The 22,140-nt window shown below is 40.9% G+C and overlaps 2 protein-coding genes across 2 annotated transcripts in view; both read left to right on the forward strand.

Moving 5' to 3' along the window:
* The first annotated feature begins 6 nt into the window (after positions 1–6).
* On the forward strand, positions 7–3,064 carry SMIM8 (small integral membrane protein 8). Its single transcript, XM_026846266.1, has 3 exons — positions 7–95; positions 967–1,108; positions 2,071–3,064. The coding sequence occupies exons 2-3, from the start codon at positions 989–991 to the stop codon at positions 2,227–2,229; spliced, it is 279 nt and encodes a 92-aa protein (XP_026702067.1). The 5' UTR covers positions 7–95; positions 967–988; the 3' UTR covers positions 2,230–3,064.
* A 4,006-nt stretch (positions 3,065–7,070) lies between these two features.
* The window catches only part of CFAP206 (cilia and flagella associated protein 206), a 48,822-nt gene continuing 33,752 nt past the window's right edge, over positions 7,071–22,140 (forward strand). Inside the window, exon 1 of the mRNA XM_026844455.1 lies at positions 7,071–7,849. Coding sequence (XP_026700256.1) covers positions 7,826–7,849 — 24 coding nt within the window. The 5' untranslated portion in view covers positions 7,071–7,825. The remainder of the gene's footprint in view (positions 7,850–22,140) is intronic.

Raw genomic sequence — 22,140 nt, forward strand, 5'->3', positions numbered from 1 at the left:
GCCTCAGGCGGCGTTGGAGCATGGCGGCGGCTTGACCTTGTGCGTTACCTCCCCGCCGCGCTGCTTCTCTGGGAAACGGCCCCCTTCGTCCCCGGGTTAGTGGCGGTAGCGACGTCAGGAGCCCCCTGGCCGGCCGGGGGGAGGTTTCTGCCCTTGGCCTCGCCGCTTGAGCTGCTCGGGGGTCGGTACCGGCGAGCCAGGCTGGGTGGTTGGGCCCGACGCACGGTCTGGCGGTGTGCCAGCCTCCCGCCCTGCCACCCCGTGCGTGGCCGTGCCTTGTGCCCGTGTCACCCGGCCTCCATGCTGCCCTGACCTCCCGCCGTAGGAGGCCCGGGGCCATTGCTGGGTCGAGTGGGTGATTCCTGTCCCTGTTGGTGCTCCTCTTGTGTAAACTACGGGGCAGGAGTTCTTTGCACCGCGTGTCCTCTGCCCCTCAGCAAGCGGGGTTAACCAAGGGCGTGTTTTGCTTGCCTTGGCTCAGGTGGCATCTTGCAGGTGACCTGTCCCTCGTGTGTAAAAGTGAGACCTGAGTCAGGGCTGCTGGGGTGGGTTGATAGAGTGACAGCATGACAGTGGGGCATGAGCTCTCCTATCACATGTAAGGCTTAAAAAAAAAATAAAAATCCCTGGCATTGTCTTTTTAGCAGTGGTCTGAAGACTGCTACTCAGTCCACAGGTAGCTAAAGCATTAGCCAAAGGCAAGTAAAAATCTCCAAGCCCATTATCAGAAGTCTTGCATTTGCTTTACAGAGATGTGCATCTCCAAAAGTTAATTTTAGGATGCACAAAATTGACAAGATGGGAAATCAGTGTGCTTAAACTGGGAATATTAGGTAACACCAATAGCAATCATTAATACATACACAAAAATCCATGCTGTAAGAAGACATGGTTAGGGTGAACTCATGTTCAGTGAATTCTTTCAGTTTTTTAAAAAATGACATCTATTTTTCATTCTGTTTTTAGGAAGTATTCAACAATAATTCAAATGTCTTCCATCAAACCTCCAAATGAAAATGAAACGCCCAAAGAGAGAAAACCAGGACTGAGGAGTGTTCAGACAACTATGCTCTTCCGAGCTGTGAACCCAGAGCTTTTCATTAAACCCGTAAGAGGCTCATTCTGAGAGAAACTAAATATGTTTGGAGAGACACAGTTGCTTTAAAATAGTCATCACAATTCTGTGTGCATTATATAACCAACTCTTATTATGCAAACCACTCAGTAATGTAACTAAAAATATTTTTACTTTTTTTCCACTCTGATTATTAGGAGCCCAGAACATTACATGGTTTATTCCAGGCTTTATTTCACTGTTACATTGTCTGATTCTTTAGTACCTAGCCAAGCCACTTTTCTGAAAGACTCTTTACAGGCATATTACCCATGTAATTTGACAGGTGAAGTAATAGAAGTCCTCTTTAATATTTAAAAGGGAACAAATCATAAAATGCAAGCTTTTTGATATGAAAGGAGGGGATTTTTAGCAGCTTTTCAGTATTTTTGATTTTTCTTTTTCTTTCTTAATTATTAAGTTGATGGTACTTAGGTTTTATTTACACTTGCAGAACCCAGCAAGACTGGGTGAAATTTTGGTTCTATAATAATAGCCAGTATTAGATTTTGTGATAATACATGATATGTTTTAGAGAAACATAATGAATGTTGCTTGGCAGGAGCACAGTGCATTGTAGTATATCCAGATGAATTCTGTTAGAAGTTTGTAGTAGTTCCCTTTAGCAATTGGTTTTGGCCTGTTCATTCATGCTCAAGCAGCATTTGCAACCAGCAATAGGCAGACCACTGGGCAATGCAGTGTTCCGTCTCTGCAAAGAGTCTTCTTTTTGAAAGGGGATTCCTTTTGCTATCAGAAAATCGAGTCTCCTTTCTTGCTGCTTATCAAAGTAATTTGGAACAGTCTGCAAGAAGGCAGTGATTATTTTTGCAGATACATTTTTTTGCACAATAATCTACAGTTCACTTTCTAAGCTAAGATAGAAGAATGTAATGTTTGTGTTGAATGAAAAATGTTTTGACTAAAAACACATACTAATTTTTTTTTCTTGTCAGAACAAACCTGTGATGGCATTTGGACTAGTAGCAATTACCCTCTGTGTGGCCTACCTTGGTTATTTGCATGCAACAGTAGAGAATAAAAAGGAACTCTATGAAGCAGTCGACAGTGAGGGGTCCAGGTATATGAGGAGGAAAACTTCCAAGTGGGACTGAGAACATGAGGAAGGAAATCAGCAAATCAGTCACAGAACTTTTCAAGGCAACTACTATTTTTTCCTCTGTCCATTGAAATAATGGATAAATGTCTCTCTTACTATTCAATCCAATAAAAGTTGCTTTATAAAATGCTGTGCCTGTACAATTAAATTGCAATTAAGATACATACGAATTTTAAGAATTGTTGTCTGCGATCTCCACGGTATGTCAGAAGATAGGCAATTAACTCAGAGGTGCAGTCAGCACTGGTAAATGCCTTAGAAATTCACATGATAGCTCACTTCTCTCTCTGCTTTGATTAAGTACAAACACAGGTTCATATTTTTTAAACAGAAGGTACAATGTATTGTGTGTACAAAGAAAAAGTTGATCTGTTGAAAGTTGATAATTAACAGTGGCACAAGTAAAATAATTTTAAGGCAAGAAAGATCTGATAAAGCAGTCGTGGAATAAAGGAATTTGTAAAACACTGGCCAAAATAATCTTTGGATGCTCATACACTCTACCTTACAAATGGAAAAAAAAAATAAATCTGTTAACTAGATAGAGGAGAAAAAGTGACACATGAGTGCTTCTGCCAAGAGGAGGGCAGGAGAACCTCAGCCATTACCTTTCCTGTTTGGCATCATATAGCAGATCAGTGAACATACCACTATCAGCTTGCCAGTCGATATGTGTAACTCCAGGTTAGCCAGAGGTTGTGTAGCATTCTTGACTGGTCAGCAGGACCTGTTTATTTAAGCTGCATTCAAAAATTAAATTTATATTGTAAAGTACATGACATAATTTATTACAGATTAGTGAACTCAAAATAAGGAATGTAAAGTCTAAAATCTACAGGTTCTTACGGACAGACCAAAAAATGTATCCACCTTCATAAGCCCAGTCTTGCTGAAGAGCCCCACGTGTGGGTTGGAGGCGGACTCTCGGCAGTAGCTGGCAGGTGCGGCTGGAGGGCGGGCGTTGCGGTGTTTCCTTAGCTCAGGAGGTGCTCCCCTGTGAGCCTTTACCTTGAGCAAGCTGTACAAGTGGGTGTTTTCTATCACTGAGGCCTTCTGTGAGCTTCTCCAGCTGCCTCTGTGTGACATTGCCCAGACGGTATCCTCTTAACCAGACTCCAGAACATGTGGGAGAGTACACATCAGGCCATGCCCCTTTTTCCACTACAGACCCTCATTAACGTTCTGGTGGCATTTTTCCGTGCAGTTCCTCATGTTTACAGGCCCATCAAGGGTTCTCAAGAAGCTGAGAGAGCTCTTTATTAACCCTCTCCTACCCGAGGTGGCTTCTGTCAGGCCAAAGAAGCAGCCACATGCAGGGACCTCTGCTTTGCCACTCTGGGAATTGCTTTGGGTTTTGTAATTGAAGGATTTTGCTACTGAAGACAAAAAATATGATCTACTGCCTTGAGGGACAGCAGTTGCTCTATGGGATTTCTCTGCATTTCCCTCTGAAACCTTTGCCTTGAACCTGTGATTGTTGTCTTGTGTGTGTTTTATAGTTACCTATATCCTAAATTCAGCTGGGCCTTGGTTTGCCTACCTCATTCCTGAGAAGGGAAGTGAGCTCTATCTTCAATAAAGCTATATAAAAAAAACATTTTTACAGCCTTTAAAGACATATTCCCCTCTGAGCCTTAGCTGCCTCACAACAGTAAGAACCTGGGCAAATCTGAAAACTTGCAGGTGAGGATACTACCTGCCTTTTGACTGGTGAAGGAATTTCGAGGTGAATTGATGAGATATTCAGAGCTATTACATGCTGTGTATATCCTGTAGTATATGTTTTGTTTGATAGGATGTGATGGATCTTTAGGAACTAGTCTGTTCTTTAAAAAGGGTCACACAGGATTTAAGCTCTCTTCAGTTCATGCACGAATCTTACATGTTTGCATGAATTTAACTGATTTTTTCCAAAATCAGTGCTACACAAAGCATTTTAACTTATTTTCCTGGAGGTTTTTAAAATATACACTTTGATACTTATACCTGCAGGTGATTTGAAGTGAGAAAGCCCAGTCTCTCATTTTCACATGTTTGAGAATAACGCAGGATTTGAGTTATCAAAATTTTGGATTATATTTTGTGAAGTGAATATGGTTCTGGATGTTACTGGGGGGAAAGGAAGTGGGACTGGGGGGAATGGTTAAGGGTAAAGGTGTGGGACTGACCCGGGCAGGATCTGGGCGATGTGCATGCCAGTGGCACTCAGTAGAAAACCTGTATGAGATGGGGCCTCTTATCTGTTGGCTGGAGTTGAGTCCGGTTAGCCAGGTTAATTTAGAACTGCCCAGGTTAAAGGCAGAGTATTTAGTGATGTTCTTATTATTAAGGAGCTTCTCCATATTTATTTATGGCAGCTGTTGTACAGGTAACTTTTAACGCTACAAAAATGATATGTAAAAAGGAGATAAAGCAGTGCAAATACAGAGAAAAATGTAGTAAACTCATGGGTGTTACAGTATCGATACTGGCATTTGCTGTTTTAAGTACCTGATTTATATCATAAAAACTTCGTGTGTTTAGGGATTAAAGGGAGAAAAAAAAGAACAAAACAAACACCAGACAAAACTACATCGGTAACAAAATTTGTTCACTCAACTCTGAAAGCACAGCTATGTGTTTGGAGGGTAGGCAAACAGCACCAATACAATTTGTTTTGTTCTGCTTTTATCAATTTAATCTTCAAAGTCGTAGTAATTATCTACAGTGGATGACAGCTGGCTTGACAGCAGCTGTAAGTCAAAATGATTTCCTGGGCAAAGGCTCTTTCAGGTTTTTGCCAATTGTCTGTGCTGGGTTTCACATCTTTACTAAGAACAGCAACAAAATCCTGTGATTCAGATATCTGAAACAGTAGCTATTGTACTGTTCCTCAAATCTCCTTAGACTACATGGTTTCAGTAGGAATTGTTGACGTTCAACCACAACAAAAAATGCATTAAAAAGCTAAAGCCCGCTGTCACTACTAAACTACTAACCAGGAAAGTTAGTTCTTTGTGAGCAAAGCCAGCCCTGCCCAGTAACAGTTGCTACACAGGGAGCTGGATTAAGGCTGGAAGGGGTCATTTCATGCAACCCTCCGTCATCATCTCCCTGCAGCCTGTTACCAAGTTGTCAGCATGTGTGAATCCTAATCTGAAAACAAATGTTTCAGCTAACTTGGTAAAAAGTAATGGTCAATGATTTTTCTCTCTTCACCGGCTTGCATGTTTTCTGTAGCAACAGTAAGTGCTTTGCCTGCAAGCAAGAGATCTATCAAGAATATGAGTTCTGACATCTTAGTAACTCTATTACAGAAAAACACTAGAATACCACAATGACTGTAATCCCCATCTGGAGTCCTTTGTTTGTTGTGCTGTATGTTCAAAAATAATGCCGCCACCACCTTCCAGCACTACTTTTGGTTGGATTGCCTTTCAGAACACATTATTGCACTCATTGTAATATACTAGGTAAGTTTGTTTCTGAAATGCTTTCCTCACAATCTGAGATTTAGGAAAACTCCAAGAGCTGTTGTATCCATCTGTTCTTGACAGTCATGAAGGCGTTCACATCTTGGTAAGAAAGAACTGCACTTACCTTCTGAATATTAATAAACCGAGTATATTCAGAGGGGGGGCAGGGTCAGACATCCTGTGGCACATGAAGGCATTGAGACTTGGGCATAATGAAGTGCAAGAGAGAATTAGCTGCAAGACAATTAGCAAATGTTTTCTAAGGCTCCAGTAGCTTAGGAAGAACTATGCTTGACTTAACATTCGCAGAGATCATCCCCTCATCCTTCAACAGGACACAGCTGCAATGTTTTATCCTGAATCCTACCTTCTTACACCTGATTCTGGCTGTTGACCTTAGACTGAGGCTCTATAGAGCCTCTTGAGCTTTGAATTTTTTTTATTTTTTTTTTTTTCTGGCATACCACAATCAACCTCAACAATGAAGCAAAGCGTATGGTAGCATTCATATGTTTGAGTGAGCAATATATGCTATGCCTAATTGTCACAGAGGTTTCTAATCAGCAGTGTGAAGTTTTGTAGAAATCATGTTGTGCATTGTAATTAATGTGCATCGTGAAGAGGAGCATGCTTGGTTTCTATTTTAAACAATATCAAGAGATTATCTGTACTGAGGACCCCGGCAGCAGGGTGAGTGCTGTGCATGTCTCAGAACAGGAGGTTCCAGCCCTGCGTTGACACACACACTGTAAAACACTGCTCAGAAGGCCAGAGACAGTTTCTTTTAAAATTATTTTCTCTTTACTGCTTACTATAATGGACTGAGGGAACTATGCCATCAGAGCATAACATGCTTGTTGCTAAAATTTATGCACTGTTGGACTTCTGTTTTGCTGATTTAAATCAGTTAACCCCTTTGTCCCATCCTGCTGCTGTTTTCCATGTACTTTGTGTTAGCTCCATGAGAGGACTCTGCCCACCCGTGTGGAGTGGGGAAGAAGGCTGGACTGAAAGAGGGAGACTTAATCCTCCAGTGGCTGTGTGAAAGCTAGATCTCTGGTGGCTCTACTCCTGTCAAGCACAGGCTCTAGGCCCTGTCAAGCACAGAGAATGGGATCCAAAGCAATACCCACCCAGGCTTGCACTGAGTAGGAAAGGCAGAGGGGAAAGATCTGAAATCCCACTTTGGGGGGGAGTTTGGGGTTGCAGGAAGGCATCTTTATCCACCTCCCTCTGCAGTGTCTTCTCTTCTGGGCAATCCTTGGTGCTGAAGACCAGCCTTTCAAATGAGTTGTCAGGGCTACCTGTTTGCTTTCACAGCATGTTCCCAGGAGGAGATGGTGATGTTGACATCTTACTTAGACCCCATCCATGTTGCTAAAGGCTCCCTGGCCTAGGCCCTGTGAAGCAATGTGGCTCACCTCCATACTGCTTCGCTCCTTTTAGAAAGGGTTAGCTGTGTTCCTGCAGCACTGGGGCTGCTTGGGCCATGGACAGACACAGCAGCCCTAGAGACAGAAGGATTGCTCTGTTCCAAACACCTGAAATATTCTGCCATATCCCCCTGAGAATATTTATTGTGTGTCCCAAGAGTGGCATGAAGGAAGGACCTTGCTGAAAGCCTTGGAGGACTCTGAGGGCACAGGGAGCCAAAGAGGTCACCATCTCACCTGTAGTATCTAAAGGGAGCAAAGCTGTCCCCTGAGCAGCTGTGAGGTTCATTCACAGACAGAAACAGGTTGATCATTCCCAAGAAAGCTGAGGAGTGACGTATTGCTTGTGCCATGTGGATGGCTGCCAGCACAAGGAGTAAGGAGGGACACCCATGATGCTCTCCCATTGTGCAGCCTTGCCTAGAAGGTGAGAGTTGCGTTCAGCACCTTCCTATTACATTTATGGAACTACGCCAGCAATAATAAGTGTTTTCCCGTATGTGAAATAAGGGTGTGTGCTTTCTAGCCTTTTGATTTTTAATTCAGCTGCGGAGCCAAGCAAAAGGGTCGGGGAAGAGGCACAGGTTTCTGCGCTCTGGTTGTTTGCTGTGCATGATCTGCTCGTGTTGATTGTGCAGAGTTTGGAGCAGACAGACAACAACATGAAAAGAAGGAGGCAGAGATACAAGAGCACACTGAAAAAATGAGAGCTGAACTTTGGTCTCAGGTAAATTAAATTATGCTCCTGTCATTTAAATGATTAATATTCTTAGGACTAATTGCTGTAGCATAAAGACAGTTAATAAAGAACTTTTGAGGTCAGTGCTATAGAGCTATCATTATATTTCAGGTCCTACTTTGTTCACAGATTTCTGTGTGCACATTTTTCTCCAGTTTTTGATCACAACAAAGCATACTTTCAGTTAATAACAAATTTTACATCTGGTTTGAAAATGGCCCCTAAAGCATGCAGAAGTTATTGATTGTTAAACCTGTTCCCCATAGTGCTATGTAAGATTCTGAAACAGTCCTTTATATATCTATGTTTATATATATATACTGTTAAAACTATGGTGGCTCAATGGCCACATTTAACAGGAATCACTGCAATAAAATTGCCAAATGGGCCAAAAGGTATGTTGCCATCTGGTTTTAAATGTAACTTGCTCTGATTCTTAAATAGAAAACACAGAATGATTATGTAACCTCCACATCATCTTAATAGATTGCTAATGTAATGCCAGCAGCTATACTTAAATTATAACTTGTTTTAAAGACTAAAATGCAGATGCAAGATGCAGTGGATAAAGCTCTCAAAGAGGCAGCTGCTAACCACCGTGCATTTGTACAAGACCTTAAACAAAAACTTGGAAAGAAATGAAGGGTATGAACAGATTTGCTTTCATTACTGGGGAAATAGCCAATGTGGCAGAACCATGTGTCTGGCAACCACGAATGTCACTCTAGGTTAAAAAAAAAAAAAGGGTTTTTTTCATGTTTACCATAACCAGGACCTTAATTCATCTGAGGTTTGAACTCTGGTGCCAGGAGAAGTACTTGGCCTGAAAGATGACTGGCTTCGTCTATGTGCTAGATGAGATGTGAGCTTGAGCTAGCTGAATTTTTAATTCACTTTCAGCACATTTCATTTTTTTCTTTTTTTACTGAAGAAGTTTTTGGACTTTGAAAATTCCTCCTCATGCCTTGATTCAGCCAGCCACTGAATCTGATTAGGTGCATTTCTTAAGGGCAGTTAAATATAGGCTTAATTTTGTATCTGTCCTAAAATTTTGTGTCCATCAAAGCTAGAAAGCTGATTTACTAAACCTGGATCCTAAGTGGGGTGGAGGAGAAGGAAAACTGTCAGTGTATGTATATTCCTAAATGAAACACAGCAACTGTAGCTTTGAATTTCTATATATGCTTAACACATGCTTTACATGGCTGATTGGATATCTGAGAAAAGACTCAGAGATATCTGCCTTTTGGATCAGAGCCCTCCTGCTTTCTGCACTTCACAGGGCTTTTTACCATTTTTTACCATTACTTTTACCAAGTACTCCTCAGTCAGGCATTACACAGTCTGTCTAACACCTGTCATCTTTAGTCTTGCAGCCTCCCACCAGCGGATGAAGGGCGCACAGAGAATTGCTGGCTTGTTTTGCTTTGGAATTTTATTTTATACAAGTTTCTAAATAGCTATCTGTTTATACTGCAGGCAGTCAAAGCAATGTGCTTGGCATCTCAAGAGGAAAAGCAGGGAGGTTTACAGTGGTCTTAAGTTTCCGACAGAGTGCATTCCATTTTATGGATCTGTTTTCCAAGGGAGCTCTGTCTTTTGCTGTCATAGCATCTGCCAACAATAGTTGGCAGAAGCTCTGTTTCTTGTGTTTAACCATTCAATTACTTGCCATAAGCCTATTATATGTCTTCATAGAAATGAGTGCTCAGGATTTGAACATGTACCATTTGTCCTGGTAACACTGGCTCCAGTGACTAAGGACTAGGGAGCAGATACAGAATTCTACAGCTGGAACAAAAGAAGATGCAGATATAACTACGATAATTGCAAGATGGTTTAAATTTGGTGGTTTGTGTTTCTTGCAGTTCATCTTAAGAGGTGTGTTAGCAGTGAGCTAACTGCTCACTGGCAGTTAGCTTGAAGAGGTGGTGGCAGAAAATGTACTCAGCATCTGTCTAAGCAAACAGATAGTAGCAGCCAACAAAACATATCACTGAATGAGTGATTGAAGTGGGTTTTTACGTAGAGGATACGTCAAAGACAACTGCTTTCAGCTGATAGCCTCGGGTATGTCTTCTTGCAGCAGTGCTGATGTGGCTGTTCCACAACCACTAATGGTCAGATGGTTTTAGTTAGGCTTTTTGTAGGCAGGTCCTGTTACTCCGTTTGCCAGCAGTAGACAAACAACCAGTCTCCACAAAAATACACAGAATAGAAAGCTTGTACATGGGTGTGCAAGAGATTTACAGTAGACCCCATGTAACTCTGCTCATCCTGTGTTAGGAAACCCACCAAGATCTAAGCAGCCAGAGCTTTCCCAATAGTGTTTTGTAACTTCTGCAGAGAATGCACTTGTCGGGTCTTGGAAAGAACTACGAATAGTGGCAATGCAGCATAGATCACTGGGCACCGAGTTAAGTGGGTGCTTTACTGGATGGTCAGGTTTGGCATTGACTGTAATGACAACAGAGCTATATTGGTATATACAGAGTTGTCTGAGATTCCAAATGTGTGTATGTCCATCCAGATCAGCTTAGTGTTGTCATATCTTTATGTATCAGCCTAAGCAATATCTTGCTGACAAGGATACCAAGGACCAGGCTTCTTCTCCATCTCACTCTAAAATATTCCACTGGCCATGTGAGCTTGTGAAGAAAATACATCAGGGAACCTTGTGTGACATGTAGAAAACATGGATGATGTGGAATGGTGCTACAGTAAGTCACTGTAATTGCCCTGTAATATTTTCCTGAAGTCTGTTCTGCTGGGCTTTGCTGGAGATTGTTTAAAGACAACTGAGCAATAAGCTGTGGTCACTACTTAGGTCTACTTTTAACTTTGCTTAAGGAAGAGGTGAGGAAGGTAAAGGGAGAGATGCAGCAGTACATGCAGGATGAGCAGAAGAGAGAGGCTGAAGCTGCCAAGCAGTGCATGGCTCAGACTTCAGTGCATCCTCATGGAGTGTGCCCAGGACAGGGGAGGAAGGCAGCCCTGAAGGAAGCAGCCAGGCAGCACAGGTGCTCTTAGAGTTTCTCCTGACTTGGCTGGAAAACATGCTGTGCTAAAGAAAATAACCAGATTTGCATCAGCATTGCTCAGATGCGGGTATTCTAGGAAAAGATCAATGCACCCTTCAGAAAAAAATGTTTTTGGAAATGTTAAGGACCAGCAAGAGTTACAGGTTCACTCTCTCTCGCTGCCTCATATGTATTTTATTCCTAAAAGCAAGTATCACAAAGCCAAGCAAGGATCCAAAAGTTTTGTTTTTTATGGCTGACTTAGAGTTACCAGAAATAAAGATCTCAGGGGCCCACTGTGCCATTCATGACATCTACGTAAAACTGAAAAAGATGTGTTCATATGGAGATCTGCAGGGTACAGGATATTCTACCCATACAGATTAAGCATTGTGAATTAAACAGCTTGGAAGTCAAAATAATAACATACCCCTCTCCCTTAAGAGTAGAATACATTTCATTTTTTGACAGCACAAACAACAAAATAACACTATCACAATGAAAAGATCAGTTCAGGTATGTTCCTTTGTAAGTTGTTTTGTTTTGGGTTTTTTTTAAAGAGTCACACTTTAAGTTTTGATCCATTATTTAATACTTTCATTTTCACTATTAAAACATGCCCTTTCTGACAAAGATTAATCACATTCCACATAAACTTAGCTGGTCTCTTTAACTTCTCATGTTAGCAGAGTTCTGCAAATACATCTCCAGCAAAGTGGAGGAAGCAATAACAGAGGGCAGAATTTTTTTTCTCTGCATTGAATTATTTGGCTCAGTAACCTTAATGGATGCCTAATGCACTGTTCTTTACATGTCCCTGAGCCACTCTGGTGAATAGCACCCATAATGTTTTGACTACATAATATAAATTATATGTTTTATTACTGACACACTAGCACAAAGATGTTCTTAGTACCACTTAAACAAAATTACAGATGAATCTGTAGTATAGAAATCAGTTCTTAGATTTCACTTCAAGACAGCATTTTTACTTAGGGACAGTCTTGTTCAAAGCCTATTTGAAAATCAGCATGTACTTAAGTGCTAGCTCAAAGAGAGACCTGAATGAAGAGTGAAACAGTAATCCTTTATATCTTTCCTTTGGAAGCAAGCATCATTAAATTATATCACTGGATGCAACACATGCAGAAATAGAATCTTCTGCAGCTGCCTTTCTCTGCGTCATCAGTGGCCTTCTTTTACCCTATTTTGTTTCAGAGGTCCTACATCAAGTTCTGATTTCATGTATATTTATAGTTGAATAAGGGAGGTTTTACAACAACCTGAATAGACTTAAATTGTTTTTTAAATAATCTTTGCTAACAGGTGTTCCCTACATTATTTTTTTTTTTAAATCGAAAACACTTAGAGCAACTCAGAGAAGAACATATGTTAGCTGAGGAACTGTATCATAAGAATATAGAGCAATTAAACAAAGACAAATGTCATGACATTAATATTGCCCTGAGTGTCACACAAAAAGATAATCAGATTGACAATGAAAAACAGCTCAAAGAAGCAGAGACTATATCTTGATGAGCTGGAAAAAAGTGATGGTTACCTGAAAACAGCAGAACAACAGGTAAAGACACTCATGCAAAAACTGAAGAAGATGATAGATTGGAAGGACACCCTGGAAATTGAAATACAAGCAACAAGACAAGCTTTTCAAAAGTATATTGATGCCACATTTCCTAACCTATCCACTGGGCAAGCAGATTTTAATCTGCTATTCAGAAAAGCATCTCAGCAGAAGGAGACCTCAGAAGCAGCAGAGGACAGTGACAAATAATATAAGAGAACTAGTATTAGAAGTGTGATATTCACAGCCATGAGTAAACAGAACTACAAATGCTGGAGAATAAATTAATCTCTGTTCACTGAATTATATGAGTGTGGTTAGAACGATACAGAGAAAAATAGCCACCATTATATTAAATAATGAAGTGATGGGCCATGCTTAGAAATTATTATGCATTAATTTTTGTTTTGCAAATGCTAGAGCAGAGGTAGGAACATATAGCACAGATCAGAATATCTGTTGCTTAGTTAAGCATCAGCTCTTGGATTGTGAGGACTGTTGGCTCTGCCCCGGAATATTCAGGTGTGGAGTAAGACACACAAGCTTTGAAAACCTGAAGCTTGGGTTCCGAGATCTACAGGGCAGTTACTCTATATAACATTGTGTGTGTCTATGTAAAGCACCTGCAAGTGAGTGGTTACATGATCTGAAAATTCAGCTGGCTTGAGAGCTTGCTTTTGGGAAAAAAGTGTGTGCCAGCAGGCATGCAAAATAATTTTCCTGTAAGAGAACTCAAATTTATCTATTTACATGTGCTTGATGCCTGGGTGGCTTTAGGACAGCCTCAATATACTTGATTTGGTCTGAGATTCAGCCTGCCTAAATTTGCCTTGTCTTCACTGTGTAATAAGACTTCTCCAGCATTTGCTTAATATTCACTAAAGCTTTGTGTCTTATCTCCTTTGTTACCTCTCTCCTTTGTAAACACTGTATAGCATCTTGAGTGTGAGCTGAGGAATGTGTCTTTATTGTAGGTGATAGAAAGTATAATATGGTGAATGAAATTCTCCATAGGCCTCTTGTTTAGGAAATCTTTGAGAGCTATCTGTGCACCCTTCTTTTTCCTCATGCTCAAAAACAACCCCAGAAAACAAAAAAGCAGAATAATCTCACAGATATCCATCACTCTACCAAACTAAGAGGTAGTTGTGGTTTCTTGTGGAACAGTTTAATTCATATAAAATAATTTGAATGGATATTTGGCATGCTCTGGCACTATTTCTGACCTAAACCTTACCTCAGTGAATTGTGAAAACTCTTTCTGTGGGGAGCTGATGCTCCTTGTTCATTTCCCAATGAAAAGAATCCAAACTTCATGTTCATGGTTGTCTAATCAAATGCATAAACTGCACAGAGCCCAAGATAAAACTCGTGTTTACATCTTAAAAATTCTTCAGCAGTCTGGAATACTCCATAAGCTCTATAAACCGTTTTTTAAAGAAAACATTTACATGTGCATTAAGCATAAAGGTCTTTTGAAACCGCAGGAGTAAAATACTGAAACTAAAGTACTACCTAAAGCTGATGAGTGTTTTCTGTTGGGTTAGCTGATTAAGGGCTGGCTTCAGCACACAGCATGAAGCCCAGAGGCACAGCGGCAGCTGGGGGAACTCCAACAGCCCAGTCAGAGGAATGAGCCTCCAATCCAGCCCCGCTCAGGGCATCCCAGGAGGGTGTCAGCCCCATGGACTGGGAGTGAGACCCATCACCATGAGTCAACTGGAGAAGCTTTCTGGAGCGCCTTGCAAACTGAGGGTGGATACAGCCTGGAGGTGTGGGACTCCTTATGGGATGCAAGAAAGAGCATTTTGGGATTGTAGGGGGATTGTACAAAGGCTTATTATGGGATGTTTAAGGAAAGAACCAATGATGAGGAGCAGAGAATCAAGGTTTGGAGAAGAAAAACAGTGGGAAAAGAGAGGGATAAAGGAATAAAAGAGGTTGGTTACATGTAAATAGGGACTGGTCATAGCTCACCATGCCCTGTGCCTGACTAGCGCAGTCTGTCCTGCCTTCTCATTGAACTCCATTTCTAACTTTTCCCGGGTGCAGAGCTTTCTCTGTGTGCATGTGTATGCATGGAGGTCTTACCAGCCAGCAGCCAGCAGCTGGAGTTGGACCACAGATGACAACAGTTGTGGACTCAGGGTGCCAGCAATTGGAGAGACTGGAGTGCATATTATGTGGGTACGTATGTCAGTGTGCAATCTCTAGCAAATCTCAAGACAGGCTAGCTGACAAATAGGGTAAGAGGCATGGGAGCCAAGTGATGAAGTGGCCATAAATCTAAGATACTTGAGAGACCAGAACATCTGAGATTTGGCTACTTGAGGGACCAGGTAGTCAAAGCCAGTGACTGGATAGGCTGTGCAGTCTGAGGGTTGGCTGCTGGTAAGGTTTTAAGTTTGGACCAGCTACGAGAAATGCTATTTGCATGCATATTTCTGCACATAAGGCAACATGAGGGACAATTCTTGCATGTCAGAAAATGATGATGATGATGAAGAACTTCAACTCCCCTTGAACAAATAGTTCGAGTTCTCTTACAGTGTTAGATAAGTAGGGTTTTTTTGTTCTTTGCTGGGAAGGATATAATATAATCATCATATACTTCTGCAATGCCTTACTGTTAGCACTTGTTTCAGAAGAAAAGAAATCACCCTGTTTTACAGTGGCAGTGACTGGTACAGACTGTGGCTGTCTACAGACATACATGTTCTCTGTGGTGGACCTTGGTCCTGGGTACCTCAGTCATCCAGATGAGACCAAGGGCCCCTGTGAGCGCACATCCCAGGCCTCTCCTGACCTACAGCCTTGGGGGCATGTTTGAGCCAAGGTCTGGTCAGCTGCATCTATACATATGTATACTGCAGGCACGTCTGGGGTGGACTTACCAGTGCATGCACAGCATATACAGCATAGAACAGTCTGTCAAACACTGGCATTGCTTCTCATTGCCTTTTGGGAAGGGAAAGACTGGTTTACTGCTTTCAGATGTCAAGGTGAGGTTGTGTTGACTCTGCTTAGAAACAGCATGTCCTCTCCAGTCTGTGCGCTCGGCTATGTAGAGATGAAAGGAGCCACAGCTTGGCCTAAGTGAATAGCTCTGCAGTAGAAATGGATAGACAAGATAGCAAGCTGTAGAATTGCTATGGGATCTGGAGATCCATTTGCCATGGACACTGTTTGGTACTTCAAGGATATATTTTAAAAGTAAAATATCTAACTAAGCCCAATTTAGGAGAATTTTTTTCCCCTTTCTAGTTGTACAAACTGCACAATATTAATTATAGTTGACTGGCAAGCTGAAAAAAAAAAAGCTGTTTTTCATATTCTCTAAGTTTCTGCATGTCAGATACTTAACTAATGAAATCTGTGATTTCATGAGCTATTGGTAGCTAATAAAAATTGGGAGTTCAGGCATACAAGCAAATCTTTTTTTGCATGAAGCAGGGACAGCGTATGTTTGTTGGAAGGATTACAGCATGAAAAGTAACACTACCCACTTTACTCACGCTCTGAATCAGAGAGAGTGTGAATACATGCTTTCTGACTGTTTGTCTGAACGATGCAAATAAAGAAGCTTTCAGATAACATCTGGACTCTAAGGTGCCAGTGATAGCACATATTGACTGTGGAGTGCATGAGACAAAACTTAGACTGGGGAGCTGTAATGCTGCAATGAATAATACAGAAAGCAGAATTTTTCTATTAGTCATTCAGGAGATGTCTAAAAATGCCAGAAAGTACCATAGTCTCAGGAACAGTGAAACTTTCTGTCTAAGGCAATGTTATAAAAGACTGAAAAGTTGGTTGTCCAATTACTGTGGCTGAACAGCTGAACTAGTCGGGAGCTGTGGAGTACGGCTGATAAGCAGCTAATTAATAAACTAGAGACATCTTGCTCGTTAGTCCCTCAAAGGTCTGCAGAAGAGATCTGTGATGTCTTAAAAGGAGGATATGCAGACTGTGAAGCCTCTGAATGCTTGGCATGGAGAAATGAAGTGTGAAAGGGGCTAATGATGCTGGTAGCATTTGGAGTGTGAGCACACGCTGCCTGTGCGCGTGAGGCAATTAAGGAACCACAGCGCCTCACGGGCAACAGACTGCAGAACGAATACACTCTGTCTATGCATGGATGTAGTGTACCCACACAAATATAAACTGAGTAATTGTGATTTAAGTTACTGATGTGATTTCCTTGTCTGGGCTTAATTAACAACAGTTCAGTGTTACGTTTGCTGCAAGTTAAAATACAGATTGAGCAAAGGAAAATGAGCGAGTAATCACAAAATGCATCAAATGAACTGTGGGAGATGCAGATGCTGGAACAACTGGCATTAGTATCAGCCGGTAGGTACACTACATGGGTGTTTTGGGGATATCTAGGCAGGGTTCTGCCTGGAAACATGTCAGCAGTGACCAGAGGGAAAGACAAATCCTAGAAGGAAGACTGGGCCAATAACAATGATAGAAAAATCCTGTGGAGTGAGGAAACCTGTGCCTCCTCCATTGCATCTTACTGAGACTAGCACTTAACATGTCACCTTAGCTTTCTTTGGGCCGGTGAGCAAACCAAGAGTTAGGAAAATAACTAACAACAGCTAGTAAATTGACTTGAGGTAGAAGGATAAATAAAACTGTATGCCAACTGTGACATGGCCTGCCCAAATCTTAGCTCTTCTTTTAGCTAATCATGAACAATTTGTCTTATTCTTATTAAAACGGTCTCTAGGACTTTGTTTTGACTTCTTCTAAGAGTATGGCTGTCATTCTTTTTACTGGATCTTGCCTTTCTTTTGCATACTTGGACTTTTCCAATATATTGCTGCAGTCCTGTGTTATTCTTGTCCTAAAACTTGAGTGACTAGTGAAAAATCCTACCCATCAAGGTGTCTGAGCACCATATTTTTCCATTATTTTTCTCATAAAATTACATTCTTCCTTTCTCTAATAGGCTTTCCAAAAGGCACAGGCACTTTCAGTTCTTCATCTGAAAACTTAAGCCACACTATAAATGGAATATTGCTGGCCAAAGTTGAGCTCCACTTCATTCTGTGGGTTCTCAGGAACTTACACTGCTGATGCCAGATTAGTTGCAGGGCTCTGAGTACTACTGCTATTAGCCACAAAAGCTGCAATCCCTTCCCTGTGCTGCCTACGGCATCCCACAATGGTTCCTGATTGTTGTGGGTTTTTTTTTCCTTGTCTGCCAAGTACTGCAAGTATTAGGTTTTGGAAAAGATCAGTATAATTCTGAGGCTAGCATCTGAGCTACTTTGTATACCTAAGGTGTTAACCATCCTTGATATGTTTCAGATAGTCCCTCTTTAGTATAAGGTTTATAATCCTGATTTATATCCAGTTCTGATTTCCGATGTGGATTGAAAAGTCAGTAACCTGGACCTTCATCCTCGAACTTCACCTTGAATCTTGTAGTTTCATTATATTGGTAGGAATCTGACGCTGAGATGCTTAGCTATTCTGGTGAGTACATAAAGCCCTTCTGTGACATTCCCTTTAAAATACTAAATCTGTCTGTCTGCAATAAATGCTTATTTCTGGGTCAACTGACTGAATGGTTCCTGTTTTCTGCTCTCTTCCTTCTAGCTGAACAACCTCACCATTCACATTTGGTGACTTCTCAGGTGTTGCATCTCTTTTGTCAGTTATGAAGGATATTTCTAATAGCAATTATAATCTCTACTTGTATGTATCCTTTCCTATATTTTGAGGAAACTGGTTTTCTGTTTACTGTTGTATTATAAACATCTCCTTTGTATATAGGAATGAAATCTGGAGACTTTTGAAATAAAGGTCATTGAAGTAAGAGGACATGAATTCTTGGAAAGGTTACCGGGGCTACAACATTTAATTGTATCAAACCTTTAGAGCTGACTGTCATAAGAAAATGACTGAGGAGTTGACTCACAAAATACTGTTCAGCAGGATATACATTCTCTTACATTCCCAGCCTGGCTTGATAAATTATCTACATAAGGTGTTGTTTACAGACGTGTCTCTAAATAGCCTTGGAAGATGTCTCTTGAAGGTACCAAACCTTTTCCTCGAACCTTTTCTGGCTTTTGACTTTCACTGTCTGTAAAGACAGAGGAATCAAGATGCCAACAATAGTTAATTAAAGCAAGCATGCTAGGTTTCCATAACCATGTTTTCTAGATTTAAAGCTTAATCAGAGGTGTTCAACGAGTTTACATAAAACATGAATTCAAACAGAAGTGTTCTTAGATGGTGCAAGTAAGTGCATTGCTGTTGTGCTCATGCCTCATTCCCTTTAACCTGACTTCTAACCCATAAGATATGGTGAGGACATGATAGGTACATTCCTTTGTCCTCTGTCACCGCAGTGACTCCTGGTCAGACCACCTGGATACAAGCATATTCTTGCTTATGAGTGCATGATTATGAGAATGTGAGTGAAACCAGTTTTTTTTTAAATAAAATTTTCCCATGAAATGTAATACACCAGAACAGAACCCCTTCTGTTTGAGGAAGAGGAAGGTATAACACTGAAAAGGTACTGCAAAAGGAAATCATAATACTTCTTCGAGTCTTTTCATTAGTTTGTTGTTAACACAGAAGATTTTGAGTAACTGCACTCTCAAAGCCAATATTCTCTCAATTCTTATTTAGCTATATAAAAAAGGAGCACTTTTTCTTTTTGATATGTATTTGGGCTCACAGTATTTAAGGCATTTTATGGCTAAGGTTACTTTACAGTCTTTATAATAACACACATGGGTGTAAGAAAATGAGTTAGAATTGCATCATTTATACAGCTCACCTGGTACTTCAGCAGAAGAAGCATGAAAAATTCATGGCAGAAACTTGTGGGGGCTCTTGCCAAGTTATAGCAGGAGCTGCCATGGTTAAACATGCATGCAAGCCATCTGAAGATGGGCAGTCGTAGAAAAAGGAAAGTGTAGCTTATGGCACTTATGAAGAGGACCTTTATGAAGAGTTGCTAGCAAACGCTACAGGAACGTGTCAGAAAATATCTAAGGCCTGCAAACTCGCTAACCCAAAAGAGCCAGGATGCATGTGTCTCAGATATGTCAAAGCACTAAACTAGGCTTGAAACATTTCCAGCACTGGCAAGGCTAGTATCTCAATGTTGACTGGGTCAGCACTGGAGCTCAAGTGTCAGTGTTCCTCAAAGTACTGCAGGGCTACAAGGCAGCATTAAATATAGGATCCTTTGGAGGAAAATCTTAGTACAGACTCTCCCCACTTGTACACAAGGAGGGTTTTCTCATTAAAACTGGAAAGTTACTCTGGGTAATTTGGAACTACATATTGAAAACAGACTGCACCCCTTCACTTCCTGAATCAGGTGGTAAAAGTACCCTCACCTTGCTAAACAGACATTAGCATTACCTTCAAGTAAGGCCATGTTTTCACAGAATGAAGTAACCCATAGTAAAATCGAGTATTGTCCTCCCTACCCTCTTGTCTTATTCTGGCCCAACCGCTTGCTGTGGTGCTCTGACTAGATCAGAGACCTGATTAATCTTTAAAAGGGGAGAGTTGAGAGTCTAGCCAAAACAGTTGTATGTAGATCATCTGTTATAAAACAGGACCTTTGCTCTTGATTCAATAGAGAACAAGGTAAATGCTTGCTGGCATGTTTAATGCATTGTCATCAGTCATGTGGGGAATGCAGAGGAGGAGCTGGCTGCTGCTGTAATGTTTGTGTCAAGCTTTTCCTAAACTCATCTCTCGGATTGATGGTTTTGTGTTGTATGTTGGGCTTTTTTACAAAACTTGTTTCTCCACTAGAAACTAGAAGTCACATTAGTGATCACTTGTGAGTAATAACTTGGACAAGTCTGGGTTTAACATTCACTACCTGAGATGTGTTTGTTTACAAGGCAACTCTTGAATTCCACCACAGAAAATAAAACATACTGTAAATGACTTTCATCTATGAATATATTTAACCCAAACATTATATCCTTGTGCTAATGAAGAAGAACCAGAAAGCAAAGACAACATACGCCATCACTGTGATGAGGAAGAGGAGGCAGTTCAAGGAAATAAAAAATAGCTGTATCTCCCATTTCTTAATGTGTTTAATCAATATCAGAAAATAGCTGTTAAACCATTATTCTTGTAACCATCTTATATAAGTTACCCATTCTATTTAGGGACTGATTAAATGTAAATAATGGATAATTGTGAATAGAAACTGGCTAACATTCAAGAATATATATATATACATTCAATAATAATCCATCTCTTGGTTATTAAACAGATAGTGCTCTGTACAAGACTTGCTGACCTCTCCTGGATAAAGACTTCTAAATGGACTGGAATGCTCTACTTGTTAATGAGAGCAATCTGATCTCCATCACAAACTGGACTGATCCTTCTTCTGTTACAAACCACATTAGATGAAACTGATTGCTGTAGTCAAGAGCAGAAACTTCCCATGCCATCTCACAAACCATGTAAAGAAACTGTGTTTCAAAGCATGACTCGGATAAGGCTGTGACACTCAGTTCAGTTCAGTAAGCTGAGATTTCTAAGTGAAAGCTTAGAATTACTAACTTTACTGACAAGGGAAAGTTCTTATGCTTTTAATTGTGCTGCCAAAAGGGGCTGTATTGGCAGGGTACTGGAGAGTTCCTGGCTGACTTTGCTGGAAACCTTGCAATGTTACAGAAACCACCAGCCACCCAGTCTGCTGCATATGGGACATGAACTGTAATTCACTGACATTATTACTGGTCAATTAAAGATGCACCCGTGGGACTGAGGCCTTGATCTGTGTCTATGCTGTGCAAGCTGACACATGCTCTTGCAGGCTTGCCAGTTCTGAACTGAGCTCTGTAGAGACCATCCCCTGCAGGGCTTTCACCAAGGACAATGAGGAGCTGGATTCCTTTCATAGTACGACGGAGGACTACTATGATCTCGCCAGAGGATTTCTGGAAAGCTGCCAGAAAGACAGCAAAACTTGCTTTTATTTCATTCGAGAGGAAAATAACCTGGGATTCTGTACGCACACCACACCAGCAGAGCTCTTTCAGTACATGCCCCCAGTCTTTTTATCTTTAAGTCCAAGGTTAAGATGTTGGAATGTGCATTGTTCAGAGATCCTCCTGAACAAAAAGCTTCTAATACTGTAAAAGCCTGAAAGCCTTAGTTTCATCTGTTCCTGTGCTTGGTTCTATCTAAGCAGCAATATGTCGAGTGTCTTGGAGTGGGTCTTGAAAGTCTGGCAGTGGAAGAGGACATTCATGGTGTTGAAAGACTGTTTGAAAGAACTGAGCTCATTTGGAAGTGAATAATATGGGTTCAACTCTATAAGCCTTGTAAGTTTCTTAAGTCCCTGTTGCTTGCCTTTTTTTTTTTTTTTTTTTTACTAAAATTATTTTTCCTTTAAGAGTAAAAAAAAAAAAAGTCTTTTGGATACTGTAATTGTGAACATAAAATCAGTATACATCTTAATTGCCTTGCAGTCTTACTTAGGACAAAAAGATCTGTGCTTCTGCAATTTACTGATCTGTTCTCATCACTCAAATGCTAAACAGACTGGAAAACCTGAGAGGTATGTTACTGTCTAAAGCCCAGGGGAACAGCAAGAACCATTATGACCCCACAGGGGGAATGGCAGCTGGTGTTAGGTGGTGGCTTTTTAGTTCTCAGTATGT

This window comes from Athene cunicularia (assembly GCF_003259725.1).
Source record: "Athene cunicularia isolate RWA chromosome 3 unlocalized genomic scaffold, athCun1 chr3_part1, whole genome shotgun sequence".
NCBI lineage: Eukaryota > Metazoa > Chordata > Aves > Strigiformes > Strigidae > Athene > Athene cunicularia.

Bases quoted from the DNA above. Each gene is read 5' to 3' on its own strand.
- SMIM8 (XM_026846266.1), top strand. From the start codon at position 989: ATGTCTTCCATCAAACCTCCAAATGAAAATGAAACGCCCAAAGAGAGA. The intron at 1,109-2,070 runs GTAAGAGGCTCA...TTTTCTTGTCAG, and splicing joins CAGAGCTTTTCATTAAACCC to AACAAACCTGTGATGGCATT.